This window comes from Clinocottus analis, unplaced genomic scaffold (assembly GCF_023055335.1).
Source record: "Clinocottus analis isolate CAN_PGR_092001 unplaced genomic scaffold, fCliAna1.0.p SCAF_18, whole genome shotgun sequence".
Lineage (NCBI taxonomy): Eukaryota > Metazoa > Chordata > Actinopteri > Perciformes > Cottidae > Clinocottus > Clinocottus analis.
Window position 1 is genome coordinate 13,654,971 of NW_027175909.1, and position 18,792 is coordinate 13,673,762.

Below are 18,792 nucleotides of genomic sequence, written 5' to 3' on the forward strand. Positions count from 1 at the left end.
TGAGAAGTGCTAAAAGTTTATCGCACAAACTTTGACATATCTTAGATAAGTGGTTCCCAACCTGGAGGCACTGAGGAGAAAAGAAGCGTCTCCTGGACCCTTAACACATTTCAGATATCAGAGTTCACATCTTTCCTCTCAAAATTCAAGTATTTTCACTCATTTTCCATTTGTTGGTTGTTTTGAGTTCATTGTGGTTCAAATCCAACAGTATCGATTCATTACGTTAAACCTTCACTCTGTTTCAAGTCAAAGTGTTTCATTCACAAGGCGCTGAGATGCAGAGACACTTTTAGCCTGATCATCGCTCACTACGAAGAGAAGGAACAAACTCATGGATGCATTGTGAAAAAAGGTCTTTTATTTGATCCCACATGACACAGGAGGAAGGTTTCCTGGTAACTCAAGCGGACGATCAAACACGACGTTCACATGCAATGAATCACTTCATGCCTTTGGATTTGCCAGAGTTCCAAACCTCCTCACATTCCCTGTTCACCACCAGGTTTCCCTCATTGGTCAGGTGAAGACGGGACATGTTAGATTCAGGCTTGGAGGAGTTTGTGTGCCACCTGGCCTCGGCATTCTTGTTGTACATGACCAGGTTGCAGTCGGCCTGCATGCACACGCGGACAGCGTCTGACCCTTCAGTGTCTGAAGCCCACACGGGCTTCCAGGCGTAGATGACAAAGTTACCGTCATCCTGCGGGCAGGAGAAGAGACGTTTGACTGTTTTAGATTCATTTACTTTCACGCAGACCAGCGCTCATGTATCACGCGACATGATAAGTATCCGGAGCGCACACATACTCAGTTACTCACCTGGAAGATTGCCTTGTAATTCCCGTTGTTGGATACCAGATGGTCTCCCCTGCGGAGCTCATCTTCTTTGGACAAGTAGTTCCTGCTCATGATTCTGTAACAAAAAGAAAGTCTCTTATTTCAATCTAAAACACTCAACATACATTAATAACACTTGTTCAGTGAGTTGGTTTGCAACGACTCCTTCATGCATGAAACACAGAAACGTACAAATGCATCAATCAGTAGAAAGATGTAGGATACTTACAGGGTTGAAGGTCCAGCGACAGTCAGGCTGCAAGCAGAGCAGAAGAAGTGAAGTGCAAGAAGCAGAATTCACTCCATCTTTATACACCTGGGCTGGGCCGGGGGTGGAGGGAGACGGGGGACAGAGAGGGGCGTGTCCCGCCCTGTCAATCATGAGTTTGACAAGAATCAGTCTTACAGGTTATAGTGAGGAAAGATGCAACCTGATGAGTGATGACTTTTTACTTTACTCATTCAAACCCACTGAACTCTAACGGTGAATATTGGAGTATTATTCACCAAGTGGTTAAAAACACAACTTCACATGAATGCTAATGCTGCTAGCTCTCCTAAAAAAACTATTTGGGTTTATTGAGTTTTAGTTTTAGCCCCAGAGCTCTCCGACAGGTTGAGCCGGACATGCAGGATTATTTTTTGGTTTGCAAGAATAGTTTTGAAACCTTTTTCTACTTTTATGAGAAGTGCTAAAACTACTAGGAATACTAGGTTATTACACCTCTTCTGGCATTTAATAATCCTTCAAATGATAAACGAGGAGAAAAGAAGCGTCTCCTGGACCTCTTGCCACACTTCACATATCTGAGTTGTTCACATGTTCTCTCTCAAAATGCTCAAATGGTTTCATCTGCGTCCCTAAAGTCTCGCCTCATCCCACACATCACCTAAACAAAAGCTTTTTTGTGCATCTCTCTGCATGTGTTGTATCAGTTGCAGTGTGCCGGGGCCCTGACGGGGCATTTTGCTTTCGTAAGAACGCTTTTACGATTTCTAAGTCGAGCTCTCACTTGATCAAAAACAGAGAGTCAAGGAAAAGAAGCAACGTTCTGGGTTTTCCAGCCAGTGTGCTCCCGCGGGGGGGAAGGATGAGGACGGGATGTTCAGGAAAACAACAGAGTGGGTGGGCGGTTGCGTAATCCCCCCTTCGCTTCCCATTGTCACACACGCAGTGGAGGAAGATGGCTGCGTTACTGCTGCTGCTCTTCGGCGTCGGAGCCCTGTTCTCTTCCACTCATGCGCATCGGGCTTACGATGGACTCCCCGAGACCTACAGGAAGGGAGTGGATCTGGCCCTGGAGAAGCTCCACTCTCACGATGGGATCCAGCACCATTTCCTCTTCCTCAGAAGTCTGGAGAAGTCAGACATCGAGGTAACTAAGTTTGTTTTTCACTCGTCTTACGGGAAGCGAGTAAAATGAGTGTGAGGATCGTTCCACAGCACGTCCCCCTCGAGGCTGGTTGACGATTGCTCAGATTTAATCTTCTTCCCCTCCAGCCGGGTTTCGACGTGACCTACATCTACCACCACTTCTACCTTAAGGCCACGAAGTGTCAGAAAGGAACCGTCGACGTCTCGTCCTGCCACTTCAGAAACGACAGAGTGAGTTTGAACTGATTTACTGCACTGCGAAGGGGAGGAATTTGAGTTGGGAAGGCCTGCACTGACTTGTCTGTGTGTGTGTGTGTGTGTCTGTGCGTGTGCGTTCATGCAGCCGCTGATAGACTGTGCCGTCTGTTACAAAACATTCCAAGGAGAAATTGAACAGGAGCCCAAACCGTATGTTCACTGCGTCCACAAACCTGCTCTTACCGAGGTCGGTCCGTCTTCTTCACGACAAAAGCCCTCAAATCTGAATATGAATTCATAACGTTGTGTCTGACATTTTTTCCCCCACTTTTCTCTTTGCAGGACATGAAGACGGTCAGAGTGGATCACTGCAACACAATGGGGTACAGCAGTGGAACCCCAACTCTTCTGGCTTCAACAGGAACAAAGTGAACTTGTGTTTTTTTTTTATGTCAATGTGCTCGAGTGTTGTTTCTGTAGGTTTTTTTTATGTCGTTTGAGTAATATTTTTTATATCAGCAATGTTTTGTTTACTTCCATGGAAATGTGTTAGAATTTAGTTTCACTTTGTGTCACAAATCTGTCAATAAAGTTTAATTTGTGAAAGGTTTTTTATTATCCAATGCGTTCACTAGTATGAACGACTATAAGGTCGGTATTTCAGAAGGAGAAGGCTGCCGATTCCTCCATTTTCTTCTTTTTGTGAAAAGACCAAAAACAAAAGATATTCAACTAAAATGACACAACACAAAAACACAGACGCAACAAAACTAACATGTAAGATGAATAAGTAGTTTTTTAACCAACAATGTCCGCTGGAACATCGGGGCGATTGTGACGCAACTTTTGCTTTTAATTTAACAAAAGAAGAGTCCGAACAAGTTCGTACGACAACATTTGTTCCCCGTTAATCGCCTCACGACACCTCACATTTATACCGTGACCCTTTGGAGGGGCCGCGACCCCCAGCTTGGGAACCCTTCTGGTAAACCACTAAACAACTTACAAAGTAGGTCAAACGAGCTTCAGCTCGACAGGCTACAGCAGTTTAAAACAAAAAGCACCGTGTGTGTGTGTGTGTGTGTGTGTGCGACGCAGGGATAGTGACGAGCACTTGTTGCTTTATGAAGTAAATTCTAGGAAAAACCTCACATTTCTGATAATTGACCCACTTCTCTTTTAATTAAACAACAATAGAGCAGATGGAGCCGAGCCAAAAGAGTTCGCCCCCCCGCTGCTCACCGCTGACCTCCATGTTTGTCTTGGGGCCGAACGCTTCACATGGCATGCTGGGCTTGTTTTTAAAAAAATGAAAGAATATTAAAGTCTCCATTGTAAACAAAACAAACAACTAAAATCATTAAAAGGATATGAGAGTAATTCTGTGAAGCAACTTCGTCTGTGGAAACTCCCCGCTGGGGAGGATATGTTTAGTTAAGACCAGATTTCCCTCTTGGAGCGTTCGGGGAAGTTGCAGATGAAATAGGGAACGCAGCCCGTTGATGGCCGCCGTGTTGTGGTTGCACAGTTGCATAATCGGACTTGTTGTTGCATGTGGGTATTGACACCACGGGAAGAGAGAGCGAGAGAGAGAGAGACAGAGGAAGGAGTTCACCCTCTGAGCCGAGCCGCTCTGCTCACACAACTCGGGATGAAGATGGCCGCCGGGTTGCTGCTGCTGGTTTGTGCCGGAGCCGTTGTGTACTCCGCCCGGGCGCAGGACTCTTACCACGCGCTGCCCGCTGACTACAGGAAGGGAGTGGATCTGGCGTTGGATCAACTCAACACGCACGCCGGGGTGCACCACCATTTTCGCTTCTTGAGAAGCCTGGCGAAGTCAGACATCGAGGTAGACCTGGGAGTTCAACTTTTCAGGAGGCGGGAAGGGGGGGGGGGGGGTCAAGCTTTTTTTTTTAAAGTTCCTCCTGAAAGTCCTCAGGAGGGAATGAAGATGCTTCGGTTGGCTTTACTCGTGTTGGCACTCCCGCGCCGCCCTCGGGCGACTCCAGTCCACACTGGTTTTCAGATCTGCTTTTACTGTTGGTCGTGCAGATAGAGCTGTACTCAATGTACAGATTAAGAGTAAAGATGTACACTTTCCCACCATCCATCAGCTTCACTCTGATATCTGCCAGTGTGGATTTTCTCATTGAATGGTGGGAAATTATTTGCTCTCTATATTTGAAACCAGGCGTCCTAACTTTCTAGGGGTTTATGATACGATCGCTTTCCCATTATTGCATTCAATATTTAGTCGTTGAAATGTTGAATAACTTTTCTTTTGTAAGCAGCTGGCTGTTGGATCAGAAAGGCAGAGGGAGAGACAGCGTTATTTCATCTGTTCTCTCTGATAGTGGACTTAAGTTGTAGCTTTGAATGATGAAGTTGTCAACTTTTAAAGGCCAGACCCAGATTGGTGCTCACTTGGTCTGCTTTCACAGTACTGAGTCTTCATTAGAGCCAAAACAGGAAAGACTTGTAAACCTAAAAACTGAGTCTTTTTTAACTGGATTTCACATATTCTGGATGCCTGAATTCAGGTCTTTAATGGGGCTAAAGGGTCAAGGGTCAACTTAACAGGAACACCTGGATAGACAAGATTAGTGCAACACTTTGGTTCACAGTAACAGCAAAACCTGTTTGTACTAAAGTGTCAAGTGTTTAAGTGATCACATGACCCTTTGAGACTGAACGACCGCGACCCAAAACGACAAAATGTTTACTCTCAAGTGTCAAAGTCCTCGAGTGTCCGAGTTCAAACTGTACCAAAACAGGACTTTGCTTTGTCAAAGAGATGAGCCCAACAGAGAAATTCATGAAACTGAGCTTTAATTTTGACGTGAATAATTGTGCAACTGTGACTCATCCTGCAGTGATTTGCTGAGCTGGTCACTGAGAAGTTGAGTTGTCAGCATGTCACTGAAGTTAAACAAGAAGTCTGTGGAGAAAACGGGAACTTACACTTTTGTTCTCAACAGTGTTGTTTGCTACTGTGGACATGTTTTAAACATTAATGATACTGATGAGACTTAACCCAATTTGAACCATATGAAGAGATAAAACACTTCAGTAAGTCACAGAAACATGTTCAAGACAAGAACGCTGCCAAGTTAATGAGATAGCCCTATTAATTTATTGTCTAAACATACATAACATGTCCTTATTGGATTCATTTTGTTGTCTGCTCTAACTGAGGTAGAAGCGTTCCTGTAAATTGAAGAGGCCTTGATCGTTTGTACTTTGTTTTTCCTCAATAATCATTTTTTTTAAAGTATATGAAAATGACCTTCTGGTCTTTTGCAGTCTGGATTCGGGGTGAAATACTTCTACCACCACTTTTACCTGAAACCCACCAAGTGTGCCAAAGGAACGACGGCGTCCAACCCTCAGACGTGCCCCTTCAGGAACGACAGAGTGAGTGCATGTAAAAAAGAAAAAAGAAAAAAAAAGAAAAAAGGGGAGGATTCATTTCAAATCTATGTACAACATCTTGATGCTTTTTAAAAAGTGTTTTTGAATGACTTCACAGCCGCTGATCGACTGCGCAGTTTGCTACAAAACAGCTGAAGCGCAGATTGAGTCGATCCCCAAGCCGTACGTCCACTGCATCCAGAGACCGAGACTCACGGAGGTATCGATCAAGTCCTGTGTTTTTATCTCCTCTCTGAAAGTTTTAGCTTTTAGATTTGTATTATGAACACCTTTAAGCAACTGTGAGTACTTTTTATCTGATTATGATGATCCCATGACTTTTTAAAAAACATTTTCTTGAATTAAAACACACTTCTTTATGCTTTATGCTTTATGTCTCACGACATGTTTGTGGTGCCTGAAGTTGTTTTATATATTTCATGGTTCATTTTCAACTTCTCTTGATGTTTTTACACCATATCTTTTACATGTTAACCAATAATTGACACGCAAAATCACTCACTTAGAAACCAAACAGCAGTTTGGTGAGGTGAATAAAGCACAGTCTGCAGGATATATATATATATATATATATATATATATATATATATATATATATATATATATATATATGGAGAGTATATGCAACATGCTTTCCCTTTGCGTTGACGCTCACGCTGGTCTGCATCTTGCTCTGTGTGTGTTGTTGATATGATTGCTGTCTGTGTGTTGCTTCTTTTCTGACATACAAACTTGTTTACTCTCTTGTTTCAGGAAATGAGTACAACCAGGACGGAGCACTGCAAAAGAATGAACTACAACAGCGGAGCTCCTACGCTGCTGGCTGTGTCTACTGACACAAACTGACAATAAAAGCACAAAATAACGTATTGTGTAAGAAAGCAGCCGAATAATCTGCAGCTCTCGCATGATGCACGCTTATTTCCCGACAGTGAGGTGAAATGCCAAATGTCATTTCCTGCAACGCTTCCCGTATCGTACGAAAATACAAAATCAGCAAATCTCCACTTGCAAAAGTGTCTGTTTGTTATGTTCTCTTAAGATAACGCTGGTGATTCGCTCTCATTTTAAGCTCCTCTCTGCTCTGACACGTATTACATTGTGCTCATAAAGTCAGTTTTACAGTTGTAACATTATGTAATAAAAACAGAAAGAAAGAAAAAGGGTTTTCTCCTGTCATGCGAACCTGTCGTCCACATTCTTTATATGTTGAATTACTTCTCATAGATATCCGCCCAAATAGTCATGCTGGATCTCATTCAGTACTCGAGGGCATGCAAACCAAACAGGGATAATTCCAGAGATTTTAGTTTAACTTTTGTTCATTATCTGGGCTGTCATCCAATTTAATTTCCACCCAGACTTTGACATTGTGAATCGTTTGGCACAAAGCTATTTAATCCACAATTGAAAGATGTTATATATCATCTAATATCCCTGTATCACTGCCGTAACATTTGCTTTTGCTTTTTTTAACAAGAATGCAAGCTGTACATCACAGAACAGTGCAATAAACTTCAATGTCTGTACATGTTACTACATGTTATCAGTGGTGAATTTATTACTTAGCTCTTTGTAAAGTAACCGTATAATACCACAAACCGCTTTGTAACAAGTGAAAGTCATGCATTCAAAGCAAAAATATAAAAGCACTCATTCAGACAGGCCCATTTCAGAATGACGACGTGTTGGGATAAGACCGTTGCTGCAAACTTAACACAACAAAATGAACACAACCACTAAACTTTGATGGCAGGACGTTGCACTCGGTGTATAACGTGCCCATAGAGGTCAATTTAGCTCCACCAGCAGCAACAATATATTTATTTTTGTCACTTTAAGTTCATCCCCGGCTGAATTATGGTCCGGAGTCTTTAACTGATGGTTCTTAAATGTTTATTGAACACGCCGTAAGAACCGGAAGTAGCGGTTGGTTAGCTTAACCACTCACACAAACAAAAACCGTAACAATTTAAAAGAGTATTTTCTCAACAATGAACTTTAAACAGTTACTAACCTTGTGCCCACATCGGCCAGGTGCTAAAACAAACACATCCGTAGCCTTTTAATAACTATTACCGTCGTGAAAGGAACTTTTCATTTTGTCCCGTTTATTACTTTCAACTTCCGGTTTTGTACCGATTGAAATAAGAGCGCAACCGGAAATGCACCGACTCCCGTAACGCAAATAAAAGACATTTTTATTAAAAAAGGGAACAAATGTTAACACATTAAATTGCTGGACAGTGTGCTCAAAGGCCTCATGGCATTGGTGCTAAATTGGCCAACAATTTAAAGATGAACCTGACTGACAAATTCCACCAGAAAAAAAGGGACTGTAACAATGTCCCTTTTTGTATCCCTGGGTATTTGAAAGAACCACACTTGGGAAGATCTGAGGACCCACTTAAATACTGGATGACAAGAGCGTCAATTTATTCCCACCTTTTGAAATTGTCATCCAGATATCTTGCTATACCTGCATCATCTGTTCCATGTGAACACATTTTTGTAAAAGCTGTGGGAATTGTCAGCCAGAAAAGGAGACGCCTAAAGCTCAGCACAGTGGAGAAAATATTATTGCTGAATAAAAATCTGTGGAAAATACAATGTTGCACAAATCACAGCCACTTTCACCATGCCCATGTTCATGAGCTGTCACGATTTGAGTTTTCTGTTTCCTGTTTTATTTTGTAATCCTGTGTCTCTGCACTTATACTTATATACTTTCAGACAATTGAGCACATGTACATATTTGGAACAGCAGGTGGCATACATTTCCCACTTAGCTATATATATAATTCACAAAACTCCAGTTGCGTAGTCATAAGAGCATTCAGTTCAAATACAAAATTTTGCCTTTATATTGCAGGATCCAGGCCTCACAGATGCCACTTCATAAACTGTGGATTCCCATTTGTCTGCAATTAATTCACATGAAAATAATAGGAATCAATGGTCACACACCTGTCTGGCTGTTCGGTGATTGAAAGGCTAATAACATGTAACAGACTGCTCAGATTGCAATAGCTTTGGTAAACTGGGGCGACGACTGGACTCAGTGACATCCTGGCATAACTTATAATTATGAAGAGTGAAATGTCAAGCTTCTGCGTGCTTGACATTTCTTGTGAGTTTGGAAAGTGTCTTTCTGGATGAAGCAACTGACGCACTTTCTTGTGTGCGTTATCGGTGTTAGCTGCTGGTTAAGGTGTCAATTGCTGATAAGTATCGACAGACATTTGTCTCTCTTTCACATCTGTCAGTCCTTTTGACAAATGTGTATTGCAGACTGTCATGTATAACAAGAACAAAAACTCCTCCAAACCTAAACGTAGATATTTGTTACATGAATAAAAATATGTTTTTCACAATGCATGAAAGAGTTTCCTCCACCTTGTAGTGAGCTATGATCTCTGTATCTCAGCTCCTTGTGAACAAACAACTCTTTGACTTAAAGCGGAGTAATGAATCGATACACTGGGTGATTTTAATTCAATTAAAACGTAAAAAATTAGTTGAAAAATGAGTGTTATCGTCATACATTAGCAGTTTAACACAGAGGAGCAACATGAACACAAACTAAATGTTTCATCGGTAGCACTTTATGATAACTATAAACTATTTAGCAATAGTAAAAGCAGGGGTAAACACGTAATCAATCAATGGCCACACACCTGTCTGGCTGTTCAGTGATTGTGAGGCTAATAACAGACTGCTCAGACTGCAAAAGCTTTGGGGGTGGGGACTTTTGCACTCAGTGACATCCTGGCATAACTTGTAATTACGAGAAGAGAAATGTCAAGCTTCTGCACGTTTGACATTTCTCGTGAGTTTGGAAAGTGTCCCTCTCTCACAGGTAGTTGAATCTCCTGGAGCTCTTTCTTTTGTGTGTTATTAGTATCGGTAGCTAATTAAGGTGTCAATCACTGATAAGTATTGACAGACATTTGTCCCTCTTTCTGTACATGCGGACTGTCCTGTTTTAAAAGAAGCGGCACACAAACTCCTCCGAACCCAAACGTAACATCTGCCGCCTTCACCTGACAGATGGAGGGAAACCGGTGACCAGAGAAAGTGAAAACATTTGTTACATGAATAAAAATAAGTTTTTCACAATGCATGAAAGAGTTTCCTCCTCCTTGTAGTGAGCTATGATCAGGCTCTCTGTATCTCAGCTCCTTATAAAAAACAACTCTTTGACTGAAAGCAGAGTAATGAATCAATACACTGGGTGATTTTAGCCTCGTTTGTGATGAACTTAGACCAATTAAAATATGGAAAATTAGTTGAAATATGAGTGTTATCGTCAAACAGTAGTTTAACACAGAGGAGCAACATGAAAATAAGCTAAACGTTTCCTCTAATGGTGCATCACATTATCATTCAGTACAGCAGACTGGAGCTGGTCTGAGTGGTGGAAGAATGAAGTACAAGTAGCAATACCATATTGTTAAAATACTTTATAAGGAGTGAATCAGCAGTATGTTTTAATTTGCCTTCGTGCTGTCTGTTTGCAGCATTGATGGACTCTGCAGTTTCAAACAGGATTAAGAATTTACTGCCAAAAGGGGAATGAGCGCAATAAAAAATGTCGTGTGTGGACTTGTTGGGGACAAAAACTCTCATTATCATAATTTACATCTCTCCACACTGCATCCTGCCTGGAAGGGGAGTGTCACTGTGTGTGTGTGTGTGTGTGTGTGATTCTTGTCAAACTCATGATTGACAGGGCGGGACACGTCCCTCTCTGTCCCCCGTCTCCCTCCACCCCCGGCCCAGCCGAGGTGTATAAAGATGGAGTGAATTCTGCTTCTTGCACTTCACTTCTTCTGCTCTGCTTGCAGCCTGACTGTCGCTGGACCTTCAACCCTGTAAGTATCCTACATCTTTCTACTGATTGATGCATTTGTACGTTTCTGTGTTTCATGGATGAAGGAGTCGTTGCAAACCAACTCATTGAACAAGTGTTATTAATGTATGTTGAGTGTTTTAGATTGAAATAAGAGACTTTCTTTTTTGTTACAGAATCATGAGCAGGAACTACTTGTCCAAAGAAGATGAGCTCCGCAGGGGAGACCATCTGGTATCCAACAACGGGAATTACAAGGCAATCTTCCAGGTGAGTAACTGAGTATGTGTGCGCTCCGGATACTTATGTCGTGTGATACATGAGCGCTGGTCTGCGTGAAAGTAAATGAATCTAAAACAGTCAAACGTCTCTTCTCCTGCCCGCAGGATGACGGTAACTTTGTCATCTACGCCTGGAAGCCCGTGTGGGCTTCAGACACTGAAGGGTCAGACGCTGTCCGCGTGTGCATGCAGGCCGACTGCAACCTGGTCATGTACAACAAGAATGCCGAGGCCAGGTGGCACACAAACTCCTCCAAGCCTGAATCTAACATGTCCCGTCTTCACCTGACCAATGAGGGAAACCTGGTGGTGAACAGGGAATGTGAGGAGGTTTGGAACTCTGGCAAATCCAAAGGCATGAAGTGATTCATTGCATGTGAACGTCGTGTTTGATCGTCCGCTTGAGTTACCAGGAAACCTTCCTTCTGTGTCATGTGGGATCAAATAAAAGACCTTTTTTCACAATGCATCCATGAGTTTGTTCCTTCTCTTCGTAGTGAGCGATGATCAGGCTAAAAGTGTCTCTGCATCTCAGCGCCTTGTGAATGAAACACTTTGACTTGAAACAGAGTGAAGGTTTAACGTAATGAATCGATACTGTTGGACTTGAACCACAATGAACTCAAAACAACCAACAAATGGAAAATGAGTGAAAATAAGAGTTGTGTTATAGTCATACACTAAACTAAATGTATCATCTAACGGAGGATCACATTCAGTGCAAGAGACTGATGCCGGGTACGAGTAGCAGAATCATGTTAAAATACTCTATGAGGAGTAAGTCAGCAATATGTTTTAAATGCCTTCGTGTCGTGAGTTTGCAGCATTGATGGACTTCGCAGTTTATGAACTGCCAAAGGGGGAATCAAGCCAATAAAAAATGTTGTGTGTGGACTTGTTGGGAAGCAAACACAACACTTTCCAGTCAGAACAGCGGAAAGGCAAAGGATGTGATCGATAAAGAGAAGAGTACATCTGACACATGCGAACGACCAGGAGGGGCGTGTTTGTTCAGGAGTTTAACTTAAAGTAATACATTTAATCACTGAATATTACTCAATCTTTTTACAGAATTTAAGTCACTCTGATGAGACTAAATCAGAGTAAATCTGCTGGACCTGATGACATCCCTCATTGTGCAATAACATTTGCCAGCCAGCCAAGTGACTGACATTTTCAACATATCACTGTCACAGGAGAGTGTTTCCATTTCATCCTCCCTGGACCTGAAAGGTCTGCAGCGTCCCGCCTTAATGAGGCATCACCCTCTTTCAGATGACAGGTATTTTAGTTAGCTAGTCAGACAGGTCTTATATTGTGGGAGGTTTGTTGAGATAAAAGGTTCAGGCTCATAGCTTAGAGTCAAACATGTATTTTTTCCGTATGCAAAAAAAGGATAAAATATTTATTTTTCAGCAGGCACATTTTATCTCGGACTCTACGCTGCTGCATCACACAACAAACTGCCACCAGGACTTTCTCGTCTCTCAGTTGCCTTTCCTGGCTCTCTGCCTGCCATCTTCTGGTGGACCGACCGCACGATTCCCAAATCAGAACTTCAAATCAGATGTTTATGGTGCTGAAGACAATAAAGAAAACTCTTTACTGTAATTTGGAGTGTTAAATAGTCTGTAAACTTTGTCATATATCAGAAATTGTAAAGAAAATGAGACAGCACACATGTTTTACAATTATTTGTAGAGTCATCTATGAAATGTTTAAGATACAATTCATGAATTTCATGAGTGTGTAGTGATTATTTGTCCATAATCCAATCCAAACTTGCATCAAACTTGTAATAAAAGGCCGGTTAGGCTTTCTCAGGAAAAATTTCTCAAGAACTTCAGTTCCTCCATTGCGTAGTCATTCCTACTGAAAGTCATTTTTGTGATTATTGAGTAAATCAAGTAAACGCGCCTGCTGCAGTATGTAATCTGGAATTAAATAAAGTTGTTTGTGTCAGAAGGAGCCGTGATTTGTTTCCTTGTGTGCTTGCTAAGTTTAAATAAACTTGATAAATTCAAAACCCGATTCTGGACAATGGATTTCTGCGTATTACTCAACCCTGTGATGCCGAACCGGCCTTTTATTACAAGTTTGATGACGGACAAATAACCACTACACTCTATAAAATTCATCAATTGTATATTAAATATTTCATAGATGACTCTAATAATTATTCTAGGTGTATAAAACATGTGTCTTATTTTCTTTACAATTTCTTATACATGACAATGGTGACAGACTATTTAACACTCCAAATTACAGTCAATAGTTTTCTTCATAGTCTTAGGATGATTTTAAGTTCTGATTTGAAAAATGTGTGCAAACATTTTAGAAATTATAACGGCACACGGGAAAAATATCTACCTTTTGATTTTATGTTGTCCGCTTTAATACACAACATGATTTAATTCTGATCGACTAAAATAAACCTAAAACAGAAAAAGGTTATGCTTGTGAGATCTTCAACCATCTCACTGTCATACGGCCGTAAAAAACAAGATGGCAACCGTTCAAAATGGCAAACAGCGAGCTTTAAAGCATCTCTGTGACTTGCAGTTGAGGAGAGAAATACATTATTGAACATGAGTGCAGTTCATTCAAACAAAACTAGTTTTATACGTACTTAGCCCTCAAAATACACAATATAATGTCAGAAACATCTTTAATAAACTCAATTAAACCCTCCAAACCAACGTTGGCATGAACGTTTGAGAGGGTTTGGTGAGTTTGGTGAGTTTCCCTTCAGGTCAGAAGTTTAGTACCTGCTGGCTGTACTATAGACTCTATAGTACAGCCAGCAGGTCCTAAACCTCTAAAATGATGATATAACTGAACGGTCTGTCTCTTACAGAGACAACTATATTCTTTACCAGCATCCAGATAAAGAAAGATTAGGTGAAGTTTGCATTCCAAATGTATAATCAACTCTGCGATGTGCAATACTTACTGTATCTGCAGCACATTTACATTTCTCCACACGAGCCACATGGAAATGTTTTATCAGCCTCTGCAGTGACCTTGGTTTATGTGAATACAGTGATGTCAAACATCTCACTGTTATGATCCTCTTTGAGAACCTGCTGGGATAGATTTCCCATAAAAGGTGGAGAAATAATCCACAGTTACACAAAGACTTCTGAACCTTAAATTTGCCCTCATGCATCTAATCTATAATCTATTTAATCTATTTATCAGTTAAAGATTGAATTTTCCGTATGCAGTTATGGGATCAGTGTGTACTTGGGAGGGTCGATGTTGTTTTACCAGAGGAACAGTAGCAGAAGGAGCCGAGATTTGTTTCCTTTTGCGATTGCTAAGTTTAAATAAACTTGAAAAGGCGTATACTCTTCTCTGTGATGCCTAACTGATCTTTTATTTCAAGTTTGTTTCAAGTTTGCGTTTGATTACAGTCAAAGAGCCACTACACACTATATTAAAATAAGCAATTGTATTTTAAACATTTCATATATGACTCTAATAATAATTCTAAGTGCATTAAACATGTAGGGTGTCTTATTTCCTTTACAAATTCTGATATATGACGTTTGCAGACTATTTAACACTTCAAATTACAGTAAATAGTTTTCTTCATCGTCTTCAGCACGGTGAACAGCTGATTTTAAATTCAAATTTGGGAAATGTGTGCCGGAAAAAGAAAAGAGTAAAACACTCTTCATACAAGTTTGACGGTAAACAGGACTGCTCACCTAAGATCATCTATCCAGATACAAATAAAAGCAGGCATGCCTCACCTCTTGCTTCCTCTCCACCTCCAGCTCAAGTAATATAAAGATGGAGCAACAACCTATGAATTTCACTTCTACTTCTGCTCACAGGTTTCTGGTGTGGGACACTCAAGGCTGGTGAGTACTCTACACTTTTGCTTTGACTGAAATGCCAAAAACATGTGTCAAGCATTTGTAGTTTTCATCCAGGTACAACTTCACAGATTTAGTCGTTTGAAGTTTGTGTTTGTTTGTGTTTCAGAATCATGAGTAGGAACTACTTGTCCAAGAACAGTGAGCTCCGCAGGGGAGACTTTCTGCTGTCCAACAACGAGAAGTGGAAGGCAATCTTCCAGGTGAGTAATTCAGATTCACTTAAGAAACTCATCAAATCTCATGTTCACCAGTCATTTGTTTAGTTAAAATGTGAACTGACAACTTTATATGTTGGTGTGATATTGTTTGGATAACAATCAAATGTCTTTTTTTCTGCAGGATGATGGCAACTTTGTCATTTACGACAAGAAGCCCGTGTGGGCATCAAACACTCACGGATCAGACGCTGTCCGCCTGTGCCTCCGGGCTGACTGCAACCTGGTGATGTACAACGAGAATAACGAGTCCAGGTGGAGCACCGACACCAGCATGATGGAGAGCAACATGTGCCGCCTTCAACTGACCGATGACGGGAAACTGGAGTTGTACAGGGAAGCTAAAAAGATTTGGAGCTCTTAAAGCCACGGAGGTCATCCCATAATCCCATAATGAAATGCTCCATCTGTGGGTGAAAGTCATTTCTGTGGTTATTGAGTAAATCACAGTAAACGCGCCTGCTGCAGTATGTAATCTGGAATTAAATAAAGTTGTTTGTGTCAGAAGGAGCCGTGATTTGTTTCCTTGTGTGCTTGCTAAGTTTAAATAAACTTGATAAATTCAAAACCTGATTCTGGACAATGGATTTCTGCGTATTACTCAACCCTGTGATGCCGAACCGGCCTTTTATTACAAGTTTGATGACGGACAAATAACCACTACACTCTATAAAATTCATCAATTGTATATTAAATATTTCATAGATGACTCTAATAATTATTCTAGGTGTATAAAACATGTGTCTTATTTTCTTTACAATTTCTTATACATGACAATGTTAACAGACTATTTAACACTCCAAATTACAGTCAATAGTTTTCTTCATAGTCTTAGGATGATTTTAAGTTCTGATTTGAAAAATGTGTGCAAACATTTTAGAAATTATAACGGCACACGGGAAAAATATCTACCTTTTGATTTTATGTTGTCCGCTTTAATACACAACATGATTTAATTCTGATCGACTAAAATAAACCTAAAACAGAAAAAGGTTATGCTTGTGAGATCTTCAACCATCTCACTGTCATACGGCCGTAAAAAACAAGATGGCAACCGTTCAAAATGGCAAACAGCGAGCTTTAAAGCATCTCTGTGACTTGCAGTTGAGGAGAGAAATACATTATTGAACATGAGTGCAGTTCATTCAAACAAAACTAGTTTTATACGTACTTAGCCCTCAAAATACACAATATAATGTCAGAAACATCTTTAATAAACTCAATTAAACCCTCCAAACCAACGTTGGCATGAACGTTTGAGAGGGTTTGGTGAGTTTGGTGAGTTTCCCTTCAGGTCAGAAGTTTAGTACCTGCTGGCTGTACTATAGACTCTATAGTACAGCCAGCAGGTACTAAACCTCTAAAATGATGATATAACTGAACGGTCTGTCTCTTACAGAGACAACTATATTCTTTACCAGCATCCAGATAAAGAAAGATTAGGTGAAGTTTGCATTCCAAATGTATAATCAACTCTGCGATGTGCAATACTTACTGTATCTGCAGCACATTTACATTTCTCCACACGAGCCACATGGAAATGTTTTATCAGCCTCTGCAGTGACCTTGGCTTATGTGAATACAGTGATGTCAAACATCTCACTGTTATGATCCTCTTTGAGAACCTGCTGGGATAGATTTCCCATAAAAGGTGGAGAAATAATCCACAGTTACACAAAGACTTCTGAACCTTAAATTTGCCCTCATGCATCTAATTTATAATCTATTTAATCTATTTATCAGTTAAAGATTTAATTTTCCGTACGCAGTTATGGGATCAGTGTGTACTTGGGAGGGTCGATGTTGTTTTACCAGAGGAACAGTAGCAGAAGGAGCCGAGATTTGTTTCCTTTTGTGATTGCTAAGTTTAAATAAACTTGAAAAGGCGTATACTCTTCTCTGTGATGCCTAACTGATCTTTTATTTCAAGTTTGTTTCAAGTTTGCGTTTGATTACAGTCAAAGAGCCACTACACACTATATTAAAATAAGATGATATAAAGCGGCAGAGACCAGCTGACAATATCACCTCCTTCCCTTCTGCTTACAGACGGACTGGTGCCGCTTTCAAGGGGGTAATACTCCCAAAACATGAGGCGTAAATACATTTTCAGTGTTTGCGCGACTTAAAACATCAATGTTTTCTTGTTTTGTTTGTTTGTTTCAGAGTCATGAGTAGGAACTACTTGTCCAGAGACAGTGAGCTCTGCATGGGAGACTATCTGCTGCCCAACAACAAGCAGTGGAAGGCTGTCTTCCATTTGAGTAACTCAGATTTACTCAAGAGACTCATCAAATCTCATGTTCACCAGTCATTTATTAAGTTAAAATGCGAACTGACAACTTTATATTTTGGAGTGATATTGTTTGGATAACAGTTAAATGTCTCTTCTCCTGCCTGCAGGATGATGGTAACTTTGTCCTCTACGGCTGGAAGCCCGTGTGGACTTTAAACACTGACGGATCAGACGCTGCCCGCCTGTGCATGCAGGCTGACTGCCACCTGGTGATGCACCACGAGGCTGACGCTCCCAAGTGGGACACCGGCACCGGCTTGTTGGAGAGCAGCTTGTGCCATCTTCAACTGACCGAAGACGGGAAACGTATAGGAATTAAAAAAGTTGATCATGTAGCCCTGTGCTTTACAGACAGACATTCTTATGCAAAAAATACATCTGATGAAATAATGTACGCCAATGAGTCATAAAAACTGAAGTGATGAAAGACGTTATTGCAATGGCAACAAGGCACCACAAGATGTCACACTAATGAAGTCTCTGTGTCTACATATACTATCACTAACATCGCAACCTGTACATGTTTAGTGGAAGAGTTATCTTTCATCAATTCATTTCTCTTCAAGGTTAAGACACAACAGGAGACTTTTAAAATTGATTTCATGTCTTACCTTCTCTGTCTACAACTTCTCAGAGATGTCCCACACTATTGCACTTTTTTTTTTATTTACATGTTTTAACCATATTGATTTTTCTGAAAAAAACATTTGCAGTTGTTTTAACTTTTAAATTAGTAAAATGTTTAACTGAAATAAATGGATCATCGAGGTAACATTTGGAGCCGTGGAAGAAGCGTTGGAGAGGCATATTGAAAGCCTCAAAGCCCAACGGACAGAGAGGAGCACCCAGCAAAACCTTTGGAGGGTTTAAGGCCTTGCTCCAAAGCTCAGCATTTGGTGACCTGAAAATATCAACAGACCTGCAGGGCAATTTGAACCTCCTGTTGCAGCAGGTAAGGACCGCTCTCAGGATTTATTTTAATCTCAGCTGAACCAGCAGACATATGAGAATTTGAAACTCACCTTACTGCTAACATTTCATCTTTTTTTTTAAATTCAATTTTATGTGTATATATTCTGCTCTTGCTTCTAGAAGTTAGCTTAGCAGTTATAGCTAACAGCAGATCCATGAAATAAAAACGCAGGAATCCAGACTAGAATATACGGTCTTTATTGATAATTTGGATAAAAACTGTGAAAACATGACATGACCTTACAAACCGACCATATACATATACATGAATATAAAGCTATGATTTAGCATACACATTTGTTTTTTGAGGCGGCTCCATGAGCCGCCATTGTTGAGCGAAGATCACGTGACTCCCAGTAAACGGCTCTGGTTCGGTGGGCGTTCCTGTTCGGCGTCGCGGCTTCAATCTGACCTCAGACCAGTCTCGTTCTGTGAAACGTCGCT

The 18,792-nt window shown here is 40.8% G+C and overlaps 5 protein-coding genes across 5 annotated transcripts; 4 read left to right on the top strand and 1 right to left on the bottom strand.

Annotated features, from left to right (window-relative positions):
- Positions 1-403: 403 nt before the first annotated feature.
- On the bottom strand, positions 404-7,918 carry LOC137789011 (B-type lectin plumieribetin-like). Its single transcript, XM_068582244.1, has 4 exons — positions 7,863-7,918; positions 1,070-1,211; positions 823-916; positions 404-703 (listed from the first exon to the last, which is right to left on the bottom strand). The coding sequence occupies exons 3-4, from the start codon at positions 910-912 to the stop codon at positions 443-445; spliced, it is 351 nt and encodes a 116-aa protein (XP_068438345.1). The 5' UTR covers positions 913-916; positions 1,070-1,211; positions 7,863-7,918; the 3' UTR covers positions 404-442.
- Positions 1,978-3,007, top strand: si:ch1073-406l10.2 (uncharacterized protein LOC100536977 homolog). The gene is made up of 4 exons (XM_068582243.1): positions 1,978-2,216; positions 2,342-2,446; positions 2,559-2,660; positions 2,756-3,007. The coding sequence occupies exons 1-4, from the start codon at positions 2,025-2,027 to the stop codon at positions 2,843-2,845; spliced, it is 489 nt and encodes a 162-aa protein (XP_068438344.1). The 5' UTR covers positions 1,978-2,024; the 3' UTR covers positions 2,846-3,007.
- Positions 3,923-7,372, top strand: LOC137788878 (uncharacterized). Its single transcript, XM_068582030.1, has 4 exons — positions 3,923-4,262; positions 5,717-5,827; positions 5,943-6,044; positions 6,599-7,372. Exons 1-4 carry the CDS (start codon positions 3,966-3,968, stop codon positions 6,689-6,691), a joined length of 603 nt encoding a protein of 200 aa, XP_068438131.1. The 5' UTR covers positions 3,923-3,965; the 3' UTR covers positions 6,692-7,372.
- A 2,719-nt stretch (positions 7,919-10,637) lies between the features above and the next one.
- Positions 10,638-11,423, top strand: LOC137788876 (B-type lectin plumieribetin-like). The gene is made up of 3 exons (XM_068582027.1): positions 10,638-10,719; positions 10,874-10,967; positions 11,084-11,423. The coding sequence occupies exons 2-3, from the start codon at positions 10,878-10,880 to the stop codon at positions 11,342-11,344; spliced, it is 351 nt and encodes a 116-aa protein (XP_068438128.1). The 5' UTR covers positions 10,638-10,719; positions 10,874-10,877; the 3' UTR covers positions 11,345-11,423.
- Positions 11,424-14,975: 3,552 nt separating this feature from the next.
- LOC137788923 (B-type lectin plumieribetin-like) lies at positions 14,976-15,444 on the top strand. Its single transcript, XM_068582108.1, has 2 exons — positions 14,976-15,065; positions 15,205-15,444. The coding sequence occupies exons 1-2, from the start codon at positions 14,976-14,978 to the stop codon at positions 15,442-15,444; spliced, it is 330 nt and encodes a 109-aa protein (XP_068438209.1).
- Positions 15,445-18,792: the final 3,348 nt, after the last annotated feature.

Coding starts and splice junctions, on each gene's coding strand:
- LOC137789011 (XM_068582244.1), bottom strand. CDS start 912: ATGAGCAGGAACTACTTGTCCAAAGAAGATGAGCTCCGCAGGGGAGAC. Junction 704..822: donor ATTACAAGGCAATCTTCCAG/GTGAGTAACTGA, acceptor TCCTGCCCGCAG/GATGACGGTAACTTTGTCAT.
- si:ch1073-406l10.2 (XM_068582243.1), top strand. CDS start 2,025: ATGGCTGCGTTACTGCTGCTGCTCTTCGGCGTCGGAGCCCTGTTCTCT. Junction 2,447..2,558: donor GCCACTTCAGAAACGACAGA/GTGAGTTTGAAC, acceptor GCGTTCATGCAG/CCGCTGATAGACTGTGCCGT. Junction 2,661..2,755: donor ACAAACCTGCTCTTACCGAG/GTCGGTCCGTCT, acceptor TTCTCTTTGCAG/GACATGAAGACGGTCAGAGT.
- LOC137788878 (XM_068582030.1), top strand. CDS start 3,966: ATGTGGGTATTGACACCACGGGAAGAGAGAGCGAGAGAGAGAGAGACA. Junction 5,828..5,942: donor GCCCCTTCAGGAACGACAGA/GTGAGTGCATGT, acceptor ATGACTTCACAG/CCGCTGATCGACTGCGCAGT. Junction 6,045..6,598: donor AGAGACCGAGACTCACGGAG/GTATCGATCAAG, acceptor CTCTTGTTTCAG/GAAATGAGTACAACCAGGAC.
- LOC137788876 (XM_068582027.1), top strand. CDS start 10,878: ATGAGCAGGAACTACTTGTCCAAAGAAGATGAGCTCCGCAGGGGAGAC. Junction 10,968..11,083: donor ATTACAAGGCAATCTTCCAG/GTGAGTAACTGA, acceptor TCCTGCCCGCAG/GATGACGGTAACTTTGTCAT.
- LOC137788923 (XM_068582108.1), top strand. CDS start 14,976: ATGAGTAGGAACTACTTGTCCAAGAACAGTGAGCTCCGCAGGGGAGAC. Junction 15,066..15,204: donor AGTGGAAGGCAATCTTCCAG/GTGAGTAATTCA, acceptor TTTTTTCTGCAG/GATGATGGCAACTTTGTCAT.